The sequence below is a fragment of the Protopterus annectens genome, chromosome 4.part1 (assembly GCF_019279795.1).
Source record: "Protopterus annectens isolate FY-2018-M chromosome 4.part1, PAN1.0, whole genome shotgun sequence".
In the NCBI taxonomy this organism is placed as follows: domain Eukaryota; kingdom Metazoa; phylum Chordata; order Ceratodontiformes; family Protopteridae; genus Protopterus; species Protopterus annectens.
In genome coordinates, this window is record NC_056734.1 from 798416722 (window position 1) to 798439870 (window position 23149).

At 39.2% G+C, this 23149-nt stretch overlaps 1 protein-coding gene across 1 annotated transcript in view; it reads right to left on the reverse strand.

Annotated features, from left to right (window-relative positions):
- The window catches only part of MED12L (mediator complex subunit 12L), a 919119-nt gene that overhangs the window by 492213 nt on the left and 403757 nt on the right, over positions 1-23149 (reverse strand). Inside the window, exon 18 of the mRNA XM_044070851.1 lies at positions 14371-14480. Within this exon, the coding sequence (XP_043926786.1) occupies positions 14371-14480 (110 nt within the window). The remainder of the gene's footprint in view (positions 1-14370; positions 14481-23149) is intronic.

The following is a 23149-nucleotide window of genomic DNA, read 5'->3' on the forward strand; positions in this document are numbered from 1 at the left end:
AAGTTCATGTGGGGAGTTGACAGTGCAGATGATAGTCGAGTCATCTGCGCATTGGATGACTATTCCTTGAGTGAAACTAGATTGTAAGTCATTGATGAAAATGTTGAAAAGTAGTGGACCTAAGATAGACCCATGTGGAACACCTGTAGTGGTGCTAAGGAAAGGAGAGAAGGAGGTTTGCCACTTTGTGGCTTGTTGCCTGTCTGAGAGGTAGTTAGAAAACCAGTGTAGGGTAGAGGGAGAGACACCTATGTTGGATAGATTTTTAAGAAGAAGAGGGTGGGAGATTGAATCAAAGGCTTTGGACAGATTGAGAATTAGAGAGGAGGCAAGTTTTCTGGCATCATGGGCCTGATTGATAGAGTCACAGAAGGAAAGTAGAGCTGTAGTGCTGCCATGTCTTAGTCTAAAACCATGCTGGGTAGGGGATAGTATGTTATTGGCAAGCAGATAGCTAAGGAGTTGACTGTGGATACCTTTTTCAAGGTATTTTGAGATGGGGAAAGAATGGTGATGGGTTGAAAGTTGGATATGGCTATACTATTTCCTCCTTTGTGAAGTGGGAGGATAAATACTATTTTTCCAAATGAAAGGTAAATAGGACTCCTGGATGGACCTATTAAGAAGTATGCTGACAGGGTATGAAATGGAATTAGCTGCTTTTTGTAGGAATTCTAGCAGCAGGTTTTCAGGGGCATTAGTGCATAGTTTTAATTTCAGAAGCAGTTTCTTTACTATGGCTGTGGGAACAGGAGCTAGACAGAAGTTGTGTGTGTGGGCTGGGGAGGTACTAGTAGCAGGAGGGTTGGGTTGGTTAGAATTAGTTTGTGGGAAGTTGGTAGTGAGATTAGTTATAATGTCATAAAATAATTGTTGAAAAGTGTGGCAATTTCCATGGGTTTTTTCTCTGGGTCTGGACAGGAGTTAGTTTCTGATCATGGGCATAGAAGGGTGTTGATGGAGCTCCTATTTAGGGTTAAGTTTGTATTGGTTTTATAAAGTATGATAGTATTCTTTTTTATCCTTAATGACTTGGTGCTTTGCTTGGTTGCACAGGTGTTTGAAGGTTATGAGGTCAGAGGACTTTTTTTTGCTTTCGACAAAGCTTCCAGGCTGTGTCCCTGGTGGCCTTGTTTTTTGGTAACTCTAGAAAGCCATGGGGCATCCACAGATTTTACACGTTTTAGTTGGGGAAGGGGGTGCGACACTATCCAAAATATTAAGGAATGAGGAATTAAAATATTGTACTACATTGTCTAGAGGGATCATTTTTAAGTGTTCCCAGTTAATGCTTTTTAGGGCATCATTAAAGGTTATGGGGGAAACTGTGATAAGTCTTTAGAATGTTTGAATCGATGTTTGTGTAATGCAGTTGTAGTTTTGCATATTATAAGGGCTGGTAGGTGGTCACTGATGCTGTTAGGGATTGTTCTTGCAGTGGTGATTTTATTAGGGTCAGAGACCATGATCCAGTCTAAGATTGTTCCATGACTGTTGTCTTTGTTGGGTCTAGTGATGTCAGCAATTACCTTGCTGTAGTTATATAGGTTAATGTTGGTGGGGGTGTTGCTGTGAGAAATCTAACCAATTTATGTTAACATCACCCGGGATTATTGTTTCTGTAGGTATGTTTTTGGAAGTCCAGGCTAGGATTTCCTCTAGTATGGGGATATTATTTCCAGGGGGGATATAGAGGGTAATGATACAGAGGTTTTTGTTTACATTGATTTTTAGGAAGGCTATTAAGATTTCTGCTGTGGCAAAGATAAGTATAAGTGAGTTGTAGGGGACTATATTGAAGGTGTTAGGGGAGATTAGGGCTACACCACCACCTTTTTTTTTGGAGGGGGGGGGGGTATGTCCTTGTGTAAGCAAAAAAAGCCAGGAAGAAGGAATTCTGAGCTTCTGATGTATGGTTTTAGCCATATTTCTGTAGCAGAAATAATGTCGGGTTCATTGTGTTTTATCCATGCATGGCAGTAGGGATTTTGTTTCTAATACTTTGCAGGTTAATCGTAGTTAGGTTGAGAGACTTAGGGGGTGGTGTGAGTTGGGGGGGTGGGGATATCCCCACTTAAGTTGGTGGTTGGCTATTGTCTCTTTTTCATGTTTTGGTGAAAGTATGGGGTACGGTTTATGTTAACATTGTCTTTTATGGGTAGACGTTTTTGTTTAAAGTAGAGAATGTCTTTACAGTATAGGCTAGGTGAAATGTCAGAGAAAGCTCTGGGAGTTGGTTTATGAATAGAGGTTATTGGTGAGGGTATGTGGTTAATAGTGATGAATTCCAAGAGGGTGAGTTGTTGTATGAGGGTAAGGGTAGTAAGAAATGGTAAGGAGTCATACCACCTTTAGTGGTTTTGTTACTGAGTATAACATTCCACAGACGTACACCATACACAACTATTAGATTTGTGCATATGTCAAGGCCACTGCTGAAAAGCACAGACTTAAGTGACTGCTGGACACTGAATTAATAAAAATATAAGAACCAGTCCATCAAAATAGGATCCAGTCCATCAAAATAGGATGACCTTACCAATACAGACCATATGCAATCCAGTATGGGAATATAAAAAATCTATGCACAGATGTTGCCTTTGGTTGGCATAGTTTAAGTTTTAAAGACTTTACAAGACCCATTTTGACTCACATCCTCTCCTAGGTGGTGATTACACATGAATATTATCCTATGTGACAGCATATTTATTGAAATTACCCCGGGGTTTGTTTGTATTTGGCTACATTTCTGAAACCAGGTAACTTGGGTATACCCCATACCAGAAATAGCCAGCAAACACATGGCAATGCATGGAATTATGTCTGTTTTTGTGGTATGACATCCAAAGGTAGTTATATTGGTATTAGTGGCCAGAAAATCTGTCATTCAGCACTGGAAATCACCGCAGAGATTTTAGAACTCTGGAATGTAGTATGGCAGCTCTACAAGAAAGAATCATTAATCGTGGAGGGGAGGTAGAGAAACATCTGTTTTAAATAAATGGGCATCATGCCTTAGCATGTCAAATGATTCACCTTAAATTCTGTTTCTGTGTCTGTACTAAACCAGGTGATAATTCATTTGGGGTCCTCATGCACTGCTACAGTTACCAGGTGTATTCAAATGAAGATAATATTTAGTATACTTAATGCACACTGCTCCTGTTCATTGGTGTGAATAAATTCCATTTTGTGTTTATTCTTTTCTATAGGCAAGCTTTTCTACTTTACTTAATTTAAATTAAGTCTATTTAAATATAAGGTACATTTAAGATTTATATCAGGATTCAGTTTGAGTGTATGCATCAAAGCATGCTTTGGCTAAACCCAGTATTTGTTTTTTATAAAGTTGGAGTTTTTTCTCCATTCTAAACAGATAATATATTTTAGTAAGTTTTAAGGTCACCTTCCTGAAATATGTATATATATATATATATATATATATATATATATATAATATACACACATGTATATGTATGTGTATATACGTATCCCCTTCAGAAGCTCAAAGTTTCAAAACTTTGAACTTCAAAAGACCAAGACCATGAAATCAAAGTTTTGAGACTTTGAACGTTTTGAATGGAGATTGCCGTACAGCTCAGAAAAGGAAATCTTACATTTTCCTCACTTTAGTGCAATCTCTGAGTTGGCATATTTATTTAGCAGGCTATGTGGGGGTGTAGGGGGCTTGCCCCCAGCAAAAACGTAAAGAAACATTTTTTGTTTTTATTTTTTGATAATGTTCTGGAAGTTTCAAAACTTTGATCTTATGGTCTTAGCTAACATGTTTATTTGGATTATGCTTGTTGTAAAGTTTGCAAACTGTTAAAATCTAATAACAAATTTAAACAAAAAAAAAGATTCCTGGACTTCATTACTGTTAGCTCCTCAGGCCTACTGGTTCATGTCCAAACTAAGGGCTCAAAAGTACTGAACCTGGCTCATAAGTACTGCTGCCCTATGCTCAGCACCTACAGTTACCATGTCACTGGCCAGATCTGACCACCATTAGTTGATTATCACAATGAGAGTAAAACCTGACTAGTCTAAAGCAAACGAACCAACTAATTCTTTATCAGTGGTGGAGGTAGTTAAAACCGACCTTAGAGGGGGTGACTACAAAAATTATGTTGAGCAAAGGGAGGCACTTTGGCAAGTCAGATTAAAGGCTGACAAACCCCCTGGTTTGAATGAGACCATTAACATTAAATGTTTTTTAAAATGCTCTCGACTTAGTGTTGATAAAGAATTAGTTGGTTTGCTTTCTTTATTTAATTAAAGATGTAATTTTTTTTGAATGTGGTTTTAACTGTTTTAAATCTAATGTGATAGGTTAATTGTTTAATTGTTTTATTACTTATGTTGAAGGGTATATAATGTGCTTATTCATTAGTGTTCTGTATTCTGATGAAGTTTTCGGACGAAAGCGGTAATAAAAGGTGTTTTTTTTTTACGCTATTTCTGTGTATTCCAGAGCCTCACTTGTTTCTCCTTCCAGACTTTTGTTTTTTGTTTTGATTTTTGGCTTTCGTGGTTTTTATTTAGTCTAAAGCAAACCTAATCCAGCTAATATATGATCTGATGAAATTTAAGCACCCTACACACCTCAATGAATCTATCTCACACACTGCTACTTTTGTGGATAATTTCTATGCACACATCAAAGCATGCATCGAGGCGTCTGTCCCCATAAGGTATAAATACAAGTCCACATTCAAGAATAAACATCTATGATGGGACCATGCTATACAGAAGCTATACAATAATAAGAAGAAACTCATAGCCTGTAAAACAAAAACAAAAAAAAAAAAAAAAAAAAAAACTTAATACCATAATTTAGAGATGAACTTAAAAAAGCCAGCAAAGAATTCAAGAACATAAATCCTCCAAAAGTAAGTGCAAACTGAAAACTGCCACCTTTGCTTTGGATAACCACAAAGCCTTCTTCATCTATAACTAAATCAAGAATGAAACAGAAACTATAAACCACAAAACTGGAAAGCAGCACACATGTTTTTCAGCTATGTCAGTAATCTTACAGGCGATGTTCAGCCATGCTCAGAGCAAATACACTGTGCCCTGAGGATATAGCCAACATATTAGCAGACAAGTCCATCTCTAACTTTACTCCCCTAGTTCCCCCTAATGTTTCACAGCTTATTAGCATACCTACACCACCCCCTCTGATCACTTACCAACAGGTTCTGAATGCTCTCTCAAAAGCCAAAATCATTTGCTTCATGGGTCATGATAATTTGTCAAGCTGCCTTCTTGTCAGCACTATACATAGCCTGCTAGACTCACTACTAAGCCTATTCAACCTTAGCCTCTCCATTGGATTCATAGCAGAGGAAAGCAGAACTGTGGTAGTCATCTTGCTCCACAAGGGGGGATCCAGTACTGATCCATGGAACGTGAGACCTAAAAGCCTCACCAGCTTTATCTGCAAAGTAATGGATAGCATCATCTTGGAACTTATTAACAACACCATAGATAGTCTACAAACCCTGAAGCTATGCCAGTTTGGGTTTACTAAAGGCAGATCCTACCTCCTCTACCTAGCTGACTTCTGTTAAAATGTAAATGCATTAGACTTGGGAATATCACTTCACACTGCCTAGATGGACCTGGCCAAGGCCTTTGACACTATCCACATTCTGAAATTATTGGCAAGCTAATGAAACTAAATATAAACTTCTGTGTTACTGTTACCTCCTGGATAGCAAACTAGCTAACTGATAGAATCCAATCTATCTGTAAGGGACTCATGATCTCATCAGAAACAGTAGTTACTAGTGGTGTCCCACAAGGATCAGTCCTAGGACCACTTCTCTCTGGTATTTTTTCTCTGATGTCAAAGCTGGCATCAAAGGTCTGTGGCTCACCAAATTTGCAGATGACTTCAATTTACTGCCCATCCAACTTCCAAATTCTTTGGGGAGGACTTGCACACACAAATAAATGGTGGTGTGATCACAGCCTAAAACAAAATGTGAAGAAATGCAGCATTGCGTCCTTAAGTAAAACTGAGCACCCGTGCACCTGCCACATGGGCTACACCCCTTTGAAAGGTGACTCATCTATTAGGGACAATTTCACTGATGTCAATCTATCCTTTGATTACCATATTTTCTCTGGTATTAGGGAGTCCTTTTACCTTGACGGTATAATCACCAGGGTTATTGCTTCCCCATTTAAGGCAGTTAGCATCCCTCTCTACTCCTCCCTCATTAAGCCAATAATAGAGTATAATGGCCCTCTGGTGTGTACCTGTTTAAGTATATGACCCATCTAGACAGTGTGCAGTATTATCTCTATATTTTTTCACTAAGATTATCAAAGAAATGATTTTCTTCAGTTATCCAGACAACCTTAAAGTGCTCTCTGTCGTTCTGATTCCTACAAAGAACAAGCCCTATTTCATTTTCTTCACATCTGCAAAACTAATAATACAGACCTCATATAAAGTCAAAGCTCATATACAGTTGCAAGATTACAACAGTGCAAAAAATAAATAAAATATGTTTTTCAGTTACAATGAGTCCTGATGTAGAAATCTGGCATTTAGGATCATAGGTTCATAGTTACAGTCTAGGCTAGTTATACTTATGACCCATTTTGAGTCTAAACAATTTACCTTTCATAGTCGAGGATCAAACCTTATACCTTATGTCCATGAGGTGAGCACATTAACCATTAAGCCAACTCCCACCCCTAAACAATCTATGTCGTGTATACCACTGTTATGTACAGATAGTCTGAATGAGCATGAAAAACATTTTGGGGTACATCATCTATACAGGCTAACAGGTCTATGTTCGGCTATCAATAACTTAAACCCTCAAATGGCTAAATATCATATGGAAAACATCATTACAGAATATTACTGAAGATGAGTAACTGTGTAAACAAATTCATTGAATGGCCATAGTTGGTCAACATCGTGAACGCAACCCACCAAGGTGCTAAGATGTGATCTACATCTGTCATACAAGGCATCCTCTGACTCAGTACTGATGGACTTACTGCACCTCAGCAAATTAAATAAAATCAGAAATGGGAAGTCCATGGATCAAATCCTTTTCTGCAGCATTAGAATGGTATAGAGGGACAGGCGAATCTCCAGAGGATACCATTACCTGGAACAGACTCACCATCCATATAAAACAAAGCTAATCTCTTTCCATATTCAACTTCAAATTAGATCTATGGATAAACAATAGAAACTTTACCCTATGCCTGCCACCATAAAACTAATGGATAGAGGCAGCTCTTAAGTACTTTATTCCATTCATGGGTCCATTCAAATTATCTATGGTATGATCTCAATTATTCACATTGGGGTAATATATAATTAGCAACCATAGGATGGGTAAAGCCAATCTAACTCCAAACAACAGAAGTTAATTGAAGCACCAGTTAAGAAATTGCCTTGGGTTAAAATGGTCTGCAAGGGCAGTTAGCTTAGTACTTGCTTATGAACCTATGAACCTATATATGGCTTCAAGTCCTAACCTTTCTAATGTTGACAATATTTATCCAAAATACCCCTCTCCATTTCTTTTTCTTCAAGAAGGTAAACTTATGAGTCTATATGACTCCATGTTTGTCCTTTTCCCCTTTCCCTCAACGGTAGATTTAATAAACGCATGTCTCCAATTTGAAGGAATCTCTCCATACTGAAATGACAGAGTGAATAACAGATATAATGGTACTGTAAGTTCATGTCAAAGTTTTCTCAGTTATTATTACTAATTCTGTCTCCTCACTATGTTGTGTTTGGGTCCAGTTTGTGTAGTGCTTTTTCAATAGAATCTAATCTAATTGTAGTATCTTATGTTACCTGGATGCAAGCACAATTTATCACCCCCTTTGTGGAACCAAACTGCTTTGTGTAAATGTTTGTAAATACATCTATACTCTGATGTGTTTGAGAATACATTTTAGAATCTACACACAGTTTATTCATTTGTATGTCTTTACACATACCACATCTTATATATCTTGTTTATATCTTTATATACATTTTCTTAATTTTTTTTCCTGATTTTGTCTCGCACTTTGTTTAATTTATCGAGTCTGTTTATTTCAGTTTTCAAAAGTAAACTTCATCCTCATTTCCATTTTTTGTAGTTTTTATCTCTCATCTCAGTTATATATCTTGTTCTTATGGAAACATATCCTCCTGACCTTGTGTGCCTAGATCCTGATGTTAAACAATTTTTTTTTTGCATTCAAATTATTTCCCTTTCAAAACTTGACAAATTCCTTCTGTAATTCTTCTACTGACTGCATCACTCCAATTAGTTTTACACACTAACTATTTTGCAGTCTGTTATTAATCTTCTGTCCAATGGGTTGGATTTCAGTGTTGCAGAATTTCCTAAACATAATTTAACATTTATCACCCCAGAATCACTGTGCATCAAAGAGACTGTATGATACCTGTGATTTGTAAGCAATGTTTTTTGGGTCTACTTATAAATCCCGAAGACCCATAATACAGAACCCTAGAACACCAAAACCATTATACTGGAGTATCTAAATACTGAAAACTCACAAGCACAAATTGTAAAATACTGTATTTTCCTGTATTTACTGCTTTCTGCTTTAAATACAGGATTATCCCTTTACCATGCTGTACAACATACCACAAAAGAAAAACAAAAATAGCTAATTTTATTTTTATTTATTTCTTTTATATTTGTTGACCGGGTTTGTCCAACTGGGCTACAATTGCCCGTTTTCAGCGGAGGCCAGAGGAGAAAAGCTCCAACAGAAAAATAGAAATTTTACATATTGAATACATATAGAATACATTCATCAGTACCACGCATTACTGCATTACAGTGTCATACATTACACTGTGGCAAGTGAAATACATATAGAAATGCATTCATCAGAGGGATACATTCATAATTACATATTATATACATAATAGTGCAATAGTTACATAGCTGAAATATTTTACTAGCTATGTTTGTACAGTGATGTAGCAAGAGGAGAAGATAAAGTAGTAAGTTTGTTTATTGAAGGGAAGGAAGAGAGAAGGGAAGTAGAAGGTTATAGGGGAGTGTATATGGGGGATAATTACATTGGCAAGTCCATGTTTCATGAAGGTATTTTTTATAGCAGTTTTGAATTGATTAGGATGTTCGAGGGGTCTTATATCTAGTGGTAGACTTTTCCAGGTCTTAGAAGGATTAAAGCTATAGACTAGGTGATCCATTTTGGTCCTTGGTTTGTAGATTTTTATTAGGCCTTGTTCAGAACTGTGGAGTAATCTAGTGGGTAGGTAATGAGAGATTAGAGATGAGATAGTTGGACAGACAGAGGGTTTGTAGAGAATGGAGTGAATAATCTGAAACTGATTATACTGAAGCAGGTTAGGTAATTCTAGTCAATTTAGTTCTTTTAGTGAGAGACACTGATGGGACTTTTGGGCAGCAAATCTGGTAATCTGGCATAAGTTGTTTCTAACTTGTTTAGTAGTCCACTGTTGAGGCTGGTGAGAATTTGGGAACTATAGAGTAAAGTGGGTAAGAGGTAGGCATTTGAAAGGGTTAGTTCTGCTGTTTTGGTAAGATATTTTTTGTTTCTATAGAAGAGACCTAGCTTGAGATGTGTTTTTCGGATACAATTATTGACGTGTAAATCAAAGGTTAGTCTATCATCAATAGTAACACCTAAGAGTTTTGTATTGGTGTCCACCTGTATTTGAGTATTACTTTGTGACAATATGGAGAAGGAAGACTTTATGTGGTTAAGGGTTTTAGGGAGAAAGAGTAGTAATTTGGTTTTCTTTGGATTAAGGATAAGCTGATTTTCAGATAGCCAGTTTTGTACAAAGTTAAAAGAGGACTGTGTGTGTGTGATTTTAGTTGAGTTGGTGATTCGGCAATAGTGATAAGTGTAGAATCATCTGCATATTGTATCAGTAAGGATCCAGGACTGGAAGAGTACAGAAGGTTGGTAAAGATGTTAAAAAGAAGTGGCCCAAGGATGGAGCCTTGTGGAACACCCATTTTAACAGGAAGAAGAGGGGAGAAAGCTGAGAGCCATTTGACTGATTGGAGTCTATCAGAGAGATAGATGTTAAACCAATGTGACCTATGAAGCTCCTGGAGTTATCGGACAGCTGTACACTACAGTAAAGTCAGAAAAAAGTAAGCATATTTTGCTAGTTGAAGGATATGTGTATCTTATAGAGAGAAAATTGTAGTGTAAAACATATTGGAGTTGTAAGTATAAACTATCACAGAAATGTAAAGGAAGGACAGTAACGTTTTCACTATCTGATGGTGAACAGTTGTTGAAAACCATAGCACATAACCATGTTTGTGATCCTGTGGAGGTTGCAAAATACTGTATGTGTAGTGAACTTAAGCACAAGGCAACTGTATCTAGAGATAGTCCTTGTGTATTAGTAGATTACATTGTTACATCTATATCCTTGGAATATATTCCTACCTACCTACCTAACAGAAAAGCATTACTTCAACAAGTAGGCAGAGTTAGACATAAACATTCGGATGAGTTTCACATTCCTAACACGACCCTGCATAACCTGGGTTTAACTCAGTTTCCATTTAAAACTGGCACATTTATTGAAAAAAGATTAATTGATGAAAGCAGTGATAATAGTGTAGTAGTCTTTAGCACCCTCACTAATCTGTATGATTTAAGTAGAGCTACTATTTGGATCATGGACGGTACATATTTCTGTAAAGGTGTTTTGTGCAGACAGTTATATAGTATACGTGGCCTAATTAAATATGGAGGTTATAACAAATCTGTGCCGTTATTTTATTGTTTGATGTCTAAAAAGTCATTGTAAGCATGCAACATGATGTGGCACTGTGTCTTCTACTTATTGTCCGATAACAGACTGCAGAACAGTGTGAAATTTGATTTATGTGATTTTGAGGTAGCTGCAATGAAAAAGCATATGGGTGAATGTCAGTGGAGTTATCTTGATAGGCTGTTTATTTAATTTTGGCCAGAACATCTGGAGGTAGGTGCAACAGCTTGGTTTAGCGTCCTTCTATAATTCATCCACCTTTCAATTAGCTGTTAAAAGTTTAGTTGCCCTTGCATTTCTCCCTGAAGAAGAAGTAACATCTGCATTTAATACACTGAAAGAAATGTTCCCTACCTTCTGTTTTTCTGATTGGAACATTTTAGGTAAAATGAGAAAATTTGCAGCTAGAACTTCCTCATGTTCTAGGTTTCTCCCTCTGTTTAATATTAAATTCTGGAATATTTCTGAGTTAAATTCAATGTTTTTGGCCAGAACTCAGAATTCCACGGAGGCATGGCATCAGCACCTGAAGTGTATAATTGGTTCACGTGTAACAGATTTGTCTGTGTTGCTGACAGCACTTGATAGAGAGCAAAAACAAGAGAAGAGGACAGGGTGTCCTCCATCCTCAAAAAAGAAGAAATGCATTGAAAGGCACGCATAGTTTAAAAGGCTGTTAAAAATAAAGAAAGTTATACATGTGTGGAGTTTTTGAAGGCAATTGGAAGACTCTTGAAGATGTGAGTTAATAGTCATTATGTTACTAATGTTTGTGCACTGAAGTTTAGTTCTATGAGGTTTTTCATGATATACAATACATTCAGGTGATGGCTGTGCACTGTAATTATTGTTGGTGATGTAAAGGGAAAGTGTAAGGATGGACAGCATGTTAGCATTGCAAATTTCGGTATTCTGACATCTCAGGTTTTTGCAATTCGTGCTTGTGAGTTTTTGGTATTTAGATACTTCGGTATAATGATCTCGGTATTGTAAGGTTCGATATTATGGGTCTTCACGATTTAGAAGTAGACCTTGTTTCCTCAGTTCCGCTGCTCTTTTGTATGTCAGCTCAGTTCTGTTAGAAGCTACATTGTATCGGAATTATAACAGCATTTACTAATTGTTTTTAACAAAGAATAATTTCAACAATGCTTACTTTGGCTGGTCTCCACTGTTTAGAGGGATATAGCCCTGACTGTGACCCAGATAACCCAGAATCAATCATTGGCCTATCTGCTGGAGGAATCAGGTGAGGAGAGTGAGAGTGAGAGATGAAGGACAGATCACCCATTCATCATGAAATGCAAATAGTCTAGTACACTATATTATCAGCAAGTATAGGAGAAGATGTGCAGGGCATACAGTATGCAGGCCTGAGAAGTGTGCAGGCTTTGCCTGGCTACAGCAGTGTGTTATTTATTCAATTAACTACTGCACTCAGAAATCCCTATAATGCATTTAAGACAAAAGACCAAGTGGCAACATGGTACCACACATGAAAGTGAAAAAAAAATGAAACTTGTTTTCATCAGTAGAGTTTCAGGAAAGCAAAATGCTTGGTTTTGCACTGAAACCAAGTATTTACTTTTTTTGCTTTTTGTCTACCTTGCAATAGGAATATTTAAGAGAATGAGAGTGTAGGGGAAACACGTCCTCAGATGCAGAGCTAGTGTTCTGCCTCACAGAAAACTACTTTTGTTTACATGGAGTGCCATGACTGTGCTTAAACACTGGTGAAAGGATAGGCTTGTTACGCACTTTTCTGACGGCAGAAATGTGTTTAATAATCGCAAAGGACCCGCTCAGCTCTGCACTTAACCATGGACATTGGCCACAAAAGAAGATCGAAGGATGTCATTAAACCAATGTAAATGCTTCCTTGTTGAAACTTTTTTTTCCTAGGTCCAAATGAAGTGTTTACTAGTTTCCTGATGTACTTCTTGGGTGATCACTCTGTGTGATGGCATGGCTTTCTAAGCTGTAAAGCCCTTCCCACTATTGTGCTGTTTTTTTTTTTTTTTAATTCCTTTTTTATTCTAACTTTTTTTAGTAGATGAGAGTAGGTAAAGCTCCATGAGCTAAAAAGAATTATGATCAGGTCTTTATAATCATAATGAAGAAATTTATATGATCTTGACATGGATATCAAGGCTCACCCTTCCAGCTTTGCTCTCAAGATGAATTTCTTGGCATCTATGTCTCGAACTCATAACATCTTGGGTATGATTGGAAACCTGATCACAGTCTTTTCTCACTAATTTTCATTTCATGCTTGATGCAATCATTTAAAGCAGACTTCCCTTTTCTGCATTAATCGAAGTGTGCATTTCTCTACTTTTGCTGTTGCATGGTTCACTGTTTTGTAATATGTAAGTCAACCTTATAACCTGCAGGCAACTATATTGTATCACAAGGAAAGTATAACTTTCTGGTAAACCCATATGTGATTCTCCCTGAAGTTCTCACATTCACTGTGCAGATTGACAGTCTGGATGGCTCACCAAAAGTCTAACACCACACATTTCATTTCTCCCATCTCATTCTTCGATGTATCACTGTTCTGTTTGTCTTGTAATTCTATAGTTCCTGGTAGACACCCATCTCATGCTGCTGCTATTTTTAAGTGATTTCACCCCTTGAAATTACTCTTTTTGTTAATATTCTTGCCACACAACCCTTGACTAAGTGGACACAGCTATAATAGGTTGTTGCACTTGAGCTTTAAATATTTAGTACACTATCAAGAAATAAAGTGAGAACTCATAGTATAACTGGAATAAAAGCTCTGAAGAGGGTGGGAAGATAATAATTTACTGAAGTCTAGAATGATCTTAAGAGTCAATGTTTTCTGAATTAATATTTCTTGAGTGCTCAGTTAAATTACTGTCTTATATCGCTCTCTTCTCCCTATCAGTTTCCATCTGTATTCCCATGTCATTCATGTCTCCAGGTGAGCTTTGGCCAGGGTCAGCATTTTCCACTCACATCTCAAACTGGGCACTTGATGACCCTATAAATTGCTGTGTATGTGTGCGTGTGTGTGTGTGTGTGTGTGTGTGTGTGTGTGTGTGTGTGTGCGTGTGTGTGTGTGTGTGTGTGTGTGTGTGTGTGTGTGTGTGTGTGTGTGTGTGCGTGTGTGTGCGTGTGTGTGTGTGTGTGTGTGCACGTGTATACCTGTAAATCCTACAAAGGGCTTGTACACTATCCAGAAATGGTTATCCACTTATGCATTCAATAATGACCTGGCATACTGTCCAAAAATGTTTTTGTCTTACACCTACCAATTGTTACAATGTACTCTGGCTCTGCCATGACTCTTTTTAATAAACTTGGTACTTACAAATAACTGACTGAATGAATGATTTTAAAGCTATAAAATGTTGTTCTGTTTGAGGCTAATCAAAAATAAAATGACTTATCTTAACAGTCTATTTTCTGATTTCTTTTTAATGCAACTTAAAAAAATAAATCAAACTGTATAACATTACCAGTTTCAAACTCAAGTTTAAATCCTTCTACTTAATTTAATTTGGCATTTCAAAAACAATAATAATATTAATCACACTTACTTATTAGTCTGCACATCAATGGTTCCACATGTAATTATCTGTAAGAGAAGAACTGCCCACTCTGAAGTTAACTGTGCACTTCTCTGAATTGTCTCAAACATCCCACCAACCTGCAAAGTAGAGAACATTACTTTAAGGATGAAAACCTTGTCACCAAACTTCAACTGTTATGCATTTCTGTTAAAAGGTTTCAAACTCTGCTTTTTAAAGTTATTATTTGTCTGATATATACATTTCTACAGTTCATAATATAATACATTATGTACCATGTAAACTACAACACTTCACAACATACTTTTCTATACACACCATTCTGATTTATAGAGTGGAAACAATGATTGCACTGAAAGATTAACTAAAACCATTAACATTTATGACAAATGGCCATGATGAAAATGTTTACATTACAAGACCTCTTAAGAAAGCATTATCTTGATCTGCAATGCTCTACCTTATGTCTTTTAAATATTCCTGGCATGACAGCTCTACCTCAAAATATTTGCTCAAGCATTGGGGACAGAGCCAGAAGCAAAGACTCAAAATCAAGGACACATTTTTAAATATTACTCTAATTCACATAAAAACATTTTTAAAATAAGAATTCATCAGACTTAGCAAGCAGTTCAATATTCACAAATAAATACTTTAAAATATAAATCACACAACAAGACATGTGACAACTCAAAGATAAAGATTAGATTTGTTGAAATAGTCATAGTTGAAGCTTTTAATGGCAATTAAAATGTGTTGTTTATGCTGCTATTTGCAAAACATTTGAAACATTTTATATTGGAAGGACTTCCAAATAATTATACTTCAAATTTTATGATCATTTGCAAGCCACTGAGACCAAAGATGTAATAGATGCTCTTGCCAGGCATGTGAACTTTTGTGGCAAAGAAAATAAACAACTTTTAATTTTATTATAATCAATTTAAGTAAAATTATAATATTAAATTAAATTAAATGCTGAAGACAATTTTGATTATAAGGAATGTATTTGACAGGTGAAGTTGGATGCTTAGAGTTACCATGGACTTAATGAAGCAGAAATGTTTAAGACTTAATTGAAAATGAAAGTGTTAAAGTATTTTTTGTTGATCGTGTGATTTCTATGAGTGTGTTGTCAAGTGATTTGCATTTAAAAGTATTTACTTGTGAATATTGAGTTGCTTGCTCAGTCTGATGAAGTCTTATTTTAAAGATGAAAATGCTTAGTAAGTTAATAAAAGTTTGCTTTGTTTCAGTGGTCTTTTTTTATCATTGGCTTTGAAGTTTAATCTGATTGGACATTATTTTGGAAAAAAAATTTTTTAGTTTGGTTTTGTAAATTATGGCAGATCCTAAAAGACAGAACAGCTTGTCTGTAAATTTTGAACTTCTTTGTGTTACCGTCCAGATTTACTTTTTAAGATACCCCCTCAGGACCTATATTAGACAATAGATAAGGAATTATAAAAATATTTCTGTTGTTGCAATGCCATGTGTTCCCCTTGTCAACAAAGCTGCAAGTAGTATCAGAGTTAAGGTTGAAGTGCTTCATAATATCTTAGCAGCACCAGTGAATCTTTTTTCTTCAGTTGATTTTCTTACCGCTATTGCAGCTGACCTGACAAGGGTTTTAATGATTTAGAAAAAAAAAGCATGACTATACTCTAGCTTATTCAATGGGATATTTATTTACTGAGACATGTTTAGCTGTCAACCGAGTGCCAAGAGGGCTCAGAGTGCTTAGAAATTCTTCTGTAAATTATTTGCCACGATCTCTGGTTTTGGAATTGAAAGAGCTGAATGAAAAGATTGGTATGGTATATGTGCAGCTATTATTAAATCATAAACAAAATGTACTCGACACAGTGAGTTTGGAAATCAGTAAAATAATTTAAAAACAAATACGATGCTAGTCTATTTTGATGCCAGATTGGCAGTTAACCAATCAACTTTGCTCAAAGAGAATGACATCCTCAAGAGGAGGATGTTATAAAAGTCTTAATATGACAGAAAAGACTATGAGGAATGGAATATTTATCCTGAATACAAGTCTTCAGATAACCCTCTTGTCAAAGTTTTTTTTAACCTGTTAATACCTATGTGTTGTAGAAGGTCACATCTCCAGCAGCCTACAGACATCTTGCATTCCAGAGCATTTTCTGAAAATAAACTTAAAATGGATAAAATAAATTTAAATATTTTCTGAACTTTAAAAGCTGTTAAAAGTGTACAAATGCCAATGCTATCAGTAGGAAGTATTCTTTATAGTGATAATAGTGAATTCACAATCTTTTCTATAAATACTGTAATTTATCACAATGCATCTAAACTCCAAATTATATTTTTCTAAAATTTCAAAAAAATAATTTTCATATTTTGAAACTATACAACCGAGACATGTATTGTTAAAACATTTTTTTTTGTTAACCAGACATAAGCTTTTACGTCACAAGAAATTCCTCTGTACATGCATGTTTACTGAGATATTTACAGAAATATGCCCCAGATTCTGCATGCCTTGCACAGCATGCAGGATTAGTGCAGGAGCTCTAGCAGGCAATATGTCTGCCATGCGATCCAGGAACAGCCTGCAGGGGCGTGCACGGTTGCTCCTGCACTAGTCCTGAACGGACTAAGCCCCTGTATGCAAATCACCCCATTTGCAGGAGAATTCCATGCAAATGATGTGAAATTGTGATCCAGGAAGCTTGAAACCATCTGTGCAGGACTAGTGTAATCTGCAGAAATGTACTTGGTTAGTAACAGAGCACATTTCTGCAAAATCCAAAATGGAGCCGTGACAGCTCCAAATAAAGGCTGCATGTCAGTCAGGAAGCATGCCAATGGCCAAGTATAAGGCCATTGGCATTGCAAACAGCTTATAAAATAAAAAAAAAAATCAACTTTTATTTTTTTTTAGCTGATCTTGGCTGTTTAAGTGTAGGGCAGCGCCGCACAAACAGGATTGGTGGGAAAATAATAAAATAAACCTAAAATAAGCATTCTAAAATCACTATTCTGCCATGAAAGTCAGTGGCAGGCAGAAGACAGCATGGCTAGTGAGTAGTGGTTGCTAAGGGGGGAGGCTCAGTGTGGACATGTAACTATACATTAGCAGGCAATCCTATGCAAATGAGGGGAATGATAGTGAATCCCAGTTTTCCCCAGCATGCTAGTCAGGTCCCAACAGTGTAAGAGTAGGAATAGCTTTGTGCAAGCCTAGGAGTTAGCTGACATCATAGGAGGTGTGCCAGGCATACTGTAAGTGTACTGGAGCCCTGTGGCTCAGGTTTGCTCATAGCTAAGCATAGCTAACTAAGGGGGTATGTCTGAGTCTGCCTAGCACTCTTTACATTGCCTAAGTGGGTGTGCATGCCGTGCACCAGGTTTTAAAGGAAAAAAAAGTTAGACCAGGAAATAGCAGCTCTGTGCACATTTGAGCACTCTGTTTGTGTGGTGCACCCCTGGGCTTAAAGAGGAAGGCAATGGGAAGGGAAAATAGCAGTAGGAAGGTAATCAAGGAGAACTAGCAAAGCTGGCAGGAGAAATGTATCAGAATCAGCCAATTACACAGGCAGCAGACCAGCCCAGCCCAGAACACTACTATAAACTATGCAAACACCTTCCCCTTTGGTTTTTCCCATAATCTACACCACCAGTATATACAAACGGGGAATGTTTAACAAACAAAACTACAAAATGATAGGAGCTACAGCAGGCAACATAGAACAACATGTGCAAGAGGCTGAGGGTGGTGAGGATGTGAATGCTGCTGATCAACCCACAGTGAGGCGACAGAGAAAAGTGTACATACCCAGGATAACCTACCAGGGGCTACATGAGCTGGAGATAGTGGAGCGCTATAGGGTGGACATGGACCTATTACAGCAAATTGTTGTGCTGTGCCGGCCATGCCTGACACACCGAACTGACTGAGGGGAACCCATCCCAGTGGATACCAAGGTATGTGTAGGCCTAGGAATACTAGCCACAGGTACCTCCCAAAGCTCAACTGGGGATATCATGGGGATCTCACAGGCATTAGCATCCAGAGTATTTCACCAGTTCCTGGATGCCATGTCAGCACATGCCAGTGCGCACATATATTTCCTCAACACTCGTGAGGTGTTGGCCAGCAATATGCATCTCTTCCACCAAATAGCAGAATACCCTGAGGTAGTGGGTGCTATAGACTGCACGCACATATGCATCAAAGCACCACCCAATGATTAGGGTAGGGCCTACATCAACCACAGGGGCCTCCCCTCCATTAACTGCCAAGTCGTGTGCGATGCCCAGGGCATTATAATGAATGTGTGTGCTGGCTGCCCTGGAAGCTAGCACAATTCCCACATCTGGCATCTGATGCAGCTGTACCAGAGATTTGCCAATGGGGACATCCCCTACAGTCACCTAGTGGGGGATGATGATTACACACTGGAGCTGTGACTGATGACACCCATCAGAAATCCACACACACCTGAACAAGAATGCCATAATGAGGCACATGCACAGACCAGACATATAATAGAGCATGTGTTTGGGATGCTCAAGTCACAGTTCCAGTTTCTGGACACATCTGGTGGAGCCTTGCAGTACTCACCAGCTACATGTATTCAAATTGTTATGGTATGTGCCATGCTACACAATATGATCCTGTGGAAACAGCTGCAGCAGGAACAGCATGGGTCAGGGCCATACAGCCCCCCCACCAATGCCAAGGCCTGCACAGGCACAGAGTGAATCGGAGGGTGAACAACCTGAGCCTGCCCCAGTAGGCAGAAGGAGGCATGCCCAGTATGCCCTGGACTTGGCAAAGGGGCAACCCATAGCACATACACTGACACAGTAGGGATCCAGGGAATGACACCTCTCTATGACTCGCACATACAGTAAAAGGGATGCCAAACATGACACTACCTGTGCTCAACCATGTTTAGGGAGTGTACTATGTGCATTTGACATAGGCAGCCCTCCAGCACCATCCTCAATCCTGGCACACCCAAAAAGTAAGTCAATCAACCTACCAATTGCTAAATGGAGTAGAATGTGATATTACCAGTATCTATGGTATGGATGTGAGCATGCAAGGGAATTGGGTGGCTGAATGCTATGGCAGCAGATAGTAGACACCTATAGTGGCACCATGACATTTGTAACACATACTGGAGTTGCCATAGTAGCCAGTACTACACAGGGTGACAAAACCCACTGCTGGAAACGTTTGGGCGACATGTGTGACCATATGACTCACACATGCCAGTCAGGGAGATTCATATACCCAACAACAGTCTCAGTCAGCAGGACAGGTGTAGACAAACCCAAACAGAGCCTGTGCTATGACCTCTGAATGATGTCTTTGGGTAACCTACCCCCTCTGGCCTACACAGACACTCTACAGCAGGTAAGACAGTGGGATGTTAGTTCTTAAGGGTAGGAAGTCAGACACTAATATGTAGGGCAACCAAAGCTAAGACTAGTAGTACACTGATATGCCGCTAGTCAGTATGATAGGTTAGAATACAGAATGAAATGGAGTACCTGACATACCAGTACAGTAATTGCAAATGTGTGCCAGTGCCAGGTGTGCACCCCCCATCCTATGTAGACATGTAGAAACAGTAAGGTGTACCCCCCCAATCCTGTGTAGAAATGCAGTAACAGTCAGGTGTGCCCCCCCCCAATCCTGTGTAGAAATGTAAAAATGGTCAGATGTGCCCCCCCCCACAACCCTATGTAGAAATGTAGTAACAGTCAGGTGTGCCCCTAACCCCAATCCAGCGAAGTAATGTAGTAAGAGTCAGGTGTTCCCCCCAATCCAGTGTAAAAACGTAGAAACAGTCAGGTGTGTCCCCCCACAATCCTATGTAGAAATGTAGTAGCAGTCAGGTGTGCCCCCCCATGCCTATGTAGACACGTGGAAACAGACAGGTCTGCCCCTTCCCCTAATCCTGTGTAGACATGTAGTGACACTCAGGTGTGCCCCCCCAATCTTGTGTAGAAATGTAGTAACATGTATGAGTAGGTATAATACGAGTGGAGCACAGATACCCAGAGGTGGCCAAGGTAGCAGGATAGGTTGTAGCATTTGCACAATATGCAGGCCTGTATGTGTTAGGATGGTGTGTGTTTCATAATGTGTGAGAGTGGTCAGTAGGAATGCATGTTGAGTTAAGACCTGGTGGCCATTGGCCACTACTGCTAACAGGGACAAGCCCTCACGATTGCAGTGCCAAAAACAATCCCCACCAGTATAACACATGCTAGCAGTAAGCCATTGTAAATGTATGGTGGTAATATGTGTCACCATCTGAAAGACTGACATGGCATGGCTGTTGGGCTAGATATACAAGCAGTACACAGGGGAGGCAGGTGTGTCAGGTGTGTCCCCCCACAATCAATGTTACAACTGCAATGTTACAACTGCCTTATGTACACAGACCACCCCCTCCTCCTCCCAACAAGCTCAAATATATGTGAGAGATGCAACTATATAGCCAAAATGGAGGCTGAGCTCTCTCAACCCAGTACTGGTGCAGTCAGTCAGGAGGAGAAGGTAACCACACACACCACAAATCCAGTCCCACATAGACCTATCGCAACAGCAAACCAAACACATAAACACACAAAAACATACTCTGAGGCTTTAAATAAAAATCTACCCAAGCAGCAGAGACCTCCAAAGCAGACATCCAAGCAACCGCTACCCCACAACAATACCCACGTATCACATAATTCACAAAGTCAGTGTGCCACACAGTCACAGCCCTTAAAGCTAAACAACACACCTAATATACTTGTAATAGGTGACTCTATTGTCAGACACACTGACGTCCCACTCACCAGGCTGAACAAGGAGAAGGTCACTGTAAGCTGCCTGTCAGGTGCCAGGATCCACCACATAACACAAGCACTCAGGTCACTCCAAAGCAAGTACAAATATGACTCCGTCATTGTCCATGCTGGTGTGAATGACCTGAGACGTACCTCCCTGGACTACATGAAAAGAGACATAGAGGAGCTCTCTGATCATGTAGCCCAGGCCTGCATGACCCTGACCTTGAGTAGCATCTTACCCTCACCAATAATGATGCCACAGTATAAAGAAATAAATTATCAATTTTAACAATTGGCTAAAGTATTGGTGTCATTCAAAGGGGATCCAGTGTCTGTCAGCTTGGGATGACATGCTCGACAAGCCACATTGCTTCCCTAGGGACGGCTTGCAGCTGTCACCCCTGGACTTTCGAATACTGGCTAAGGCTCTTGCCACCCCCATAGTGCCTTTTTTAGGCAAGGCTAAAAAGACAAACCTACCTCCATAGAGAACACAAGGAAAAAGAAACTAAGGGTAACACTGCTCAACGCCAGAAGTCTAAACCTCAAGATGCATGCACTCGAGGCTCTCCTCAGTATGGAGAATATTGATAGCTGTGCAGTAACAGAAACCTGGTTCAAGGCTCCCGAGAGCACCCCAGCACTACCAGGTTATACCTCATACCATGCTTTTCAGCCCCAAAACTCGGACCGAACCACAAAAGGAGGGGGAGTATCCATAGTCATCAAAGATACCCACACCTCCAGGTTAGTGGCACTGCACGAAGCATCGGAGATCATCCATGTGCAACTAACAGTGGTCAAAACTGCCTTTCAGTTTATAGCCTGCTACAGACCACCCTCCCAAACTCAGGAACCCCACTTGGCTTTCCTGAGAACACTGGAGAATATGAAGGTCTCTCCAAACACCATTATATTAGGTGACTTCAACTACCCTAACATAGACTGGGACCACTACTCAAGCCCCAACACCCTTGCCCAACGGTTCCTAGAATTTATAAACTCAAATGCTATGCAACAACTGGTCACCACTCCCACAAGAGGGGAAAACATATTGGACCTGATCATCACCAACATGGGGACTCTATATTCCATACCAGAGGTATACTCCTCATTGGTAAGATCTGACCATAAATTAATCTCACTGGACATCCATATCTTGTCCCCACCCCCAGCCAAGGAAACCATGGTGAACAACTTCGCAAAAGCAAACTTCACACTTCTCAAAACCAAGGTGGAATCCTTCAAAGCCCCCGGGCCAGTGGAAAATATGGCCCAAACCGCAGAATCCTTTACAAACGCATTCTATGGACACCTACAGGAATGCATGGATCGTGCTATCCCAAATAAAACCAAGACTCACTCCTCCAAAGGCAGGAGACATGTCTGGTGGACCCCAGCCATAAATAAGCTATACAACAGAAGGAGGAAGCTACTACATGATAGAGCAAAATCCCAAAAGGGGAAGGCATCTCTGATCAGTACTAGCAAGAAACTATGATCTCTCATAAAATCATCTATGGCCAGCTTTGAAAGAAAAATTGCACAAGACGCTAAAGATAATCACAAGGCCTTCTTTAGTTATGTCAGGAACCTGGGTGGCAACTCCCAGATATGCTCTGAGTTAGTGCAAAGTGACAAAAAATACACTGAACCCACAGACATTGCCAACATCCTGGCAGACAGGTTCAGTGCAAACTCCCCCCCCTTCCCCCCCAAAAGAGCAAATATCTATCCCAACAGAGTGTAGCCTCCCTGACATCACAGATGCACAGGTGAGAGCTGCCCTCTCCAAAGCAAAAAACACAGCATCAATGGGACCGGACGGTGTCCCGGGCTGCGTTTTACATGAGCTCCAAGAAGAACTGAACCCTCACATAAAGTCACTGTTCAATCTCAGCCTTACTACAGGATATGTACCCAGGGAATGGCATACAACAACAGTGGTCCC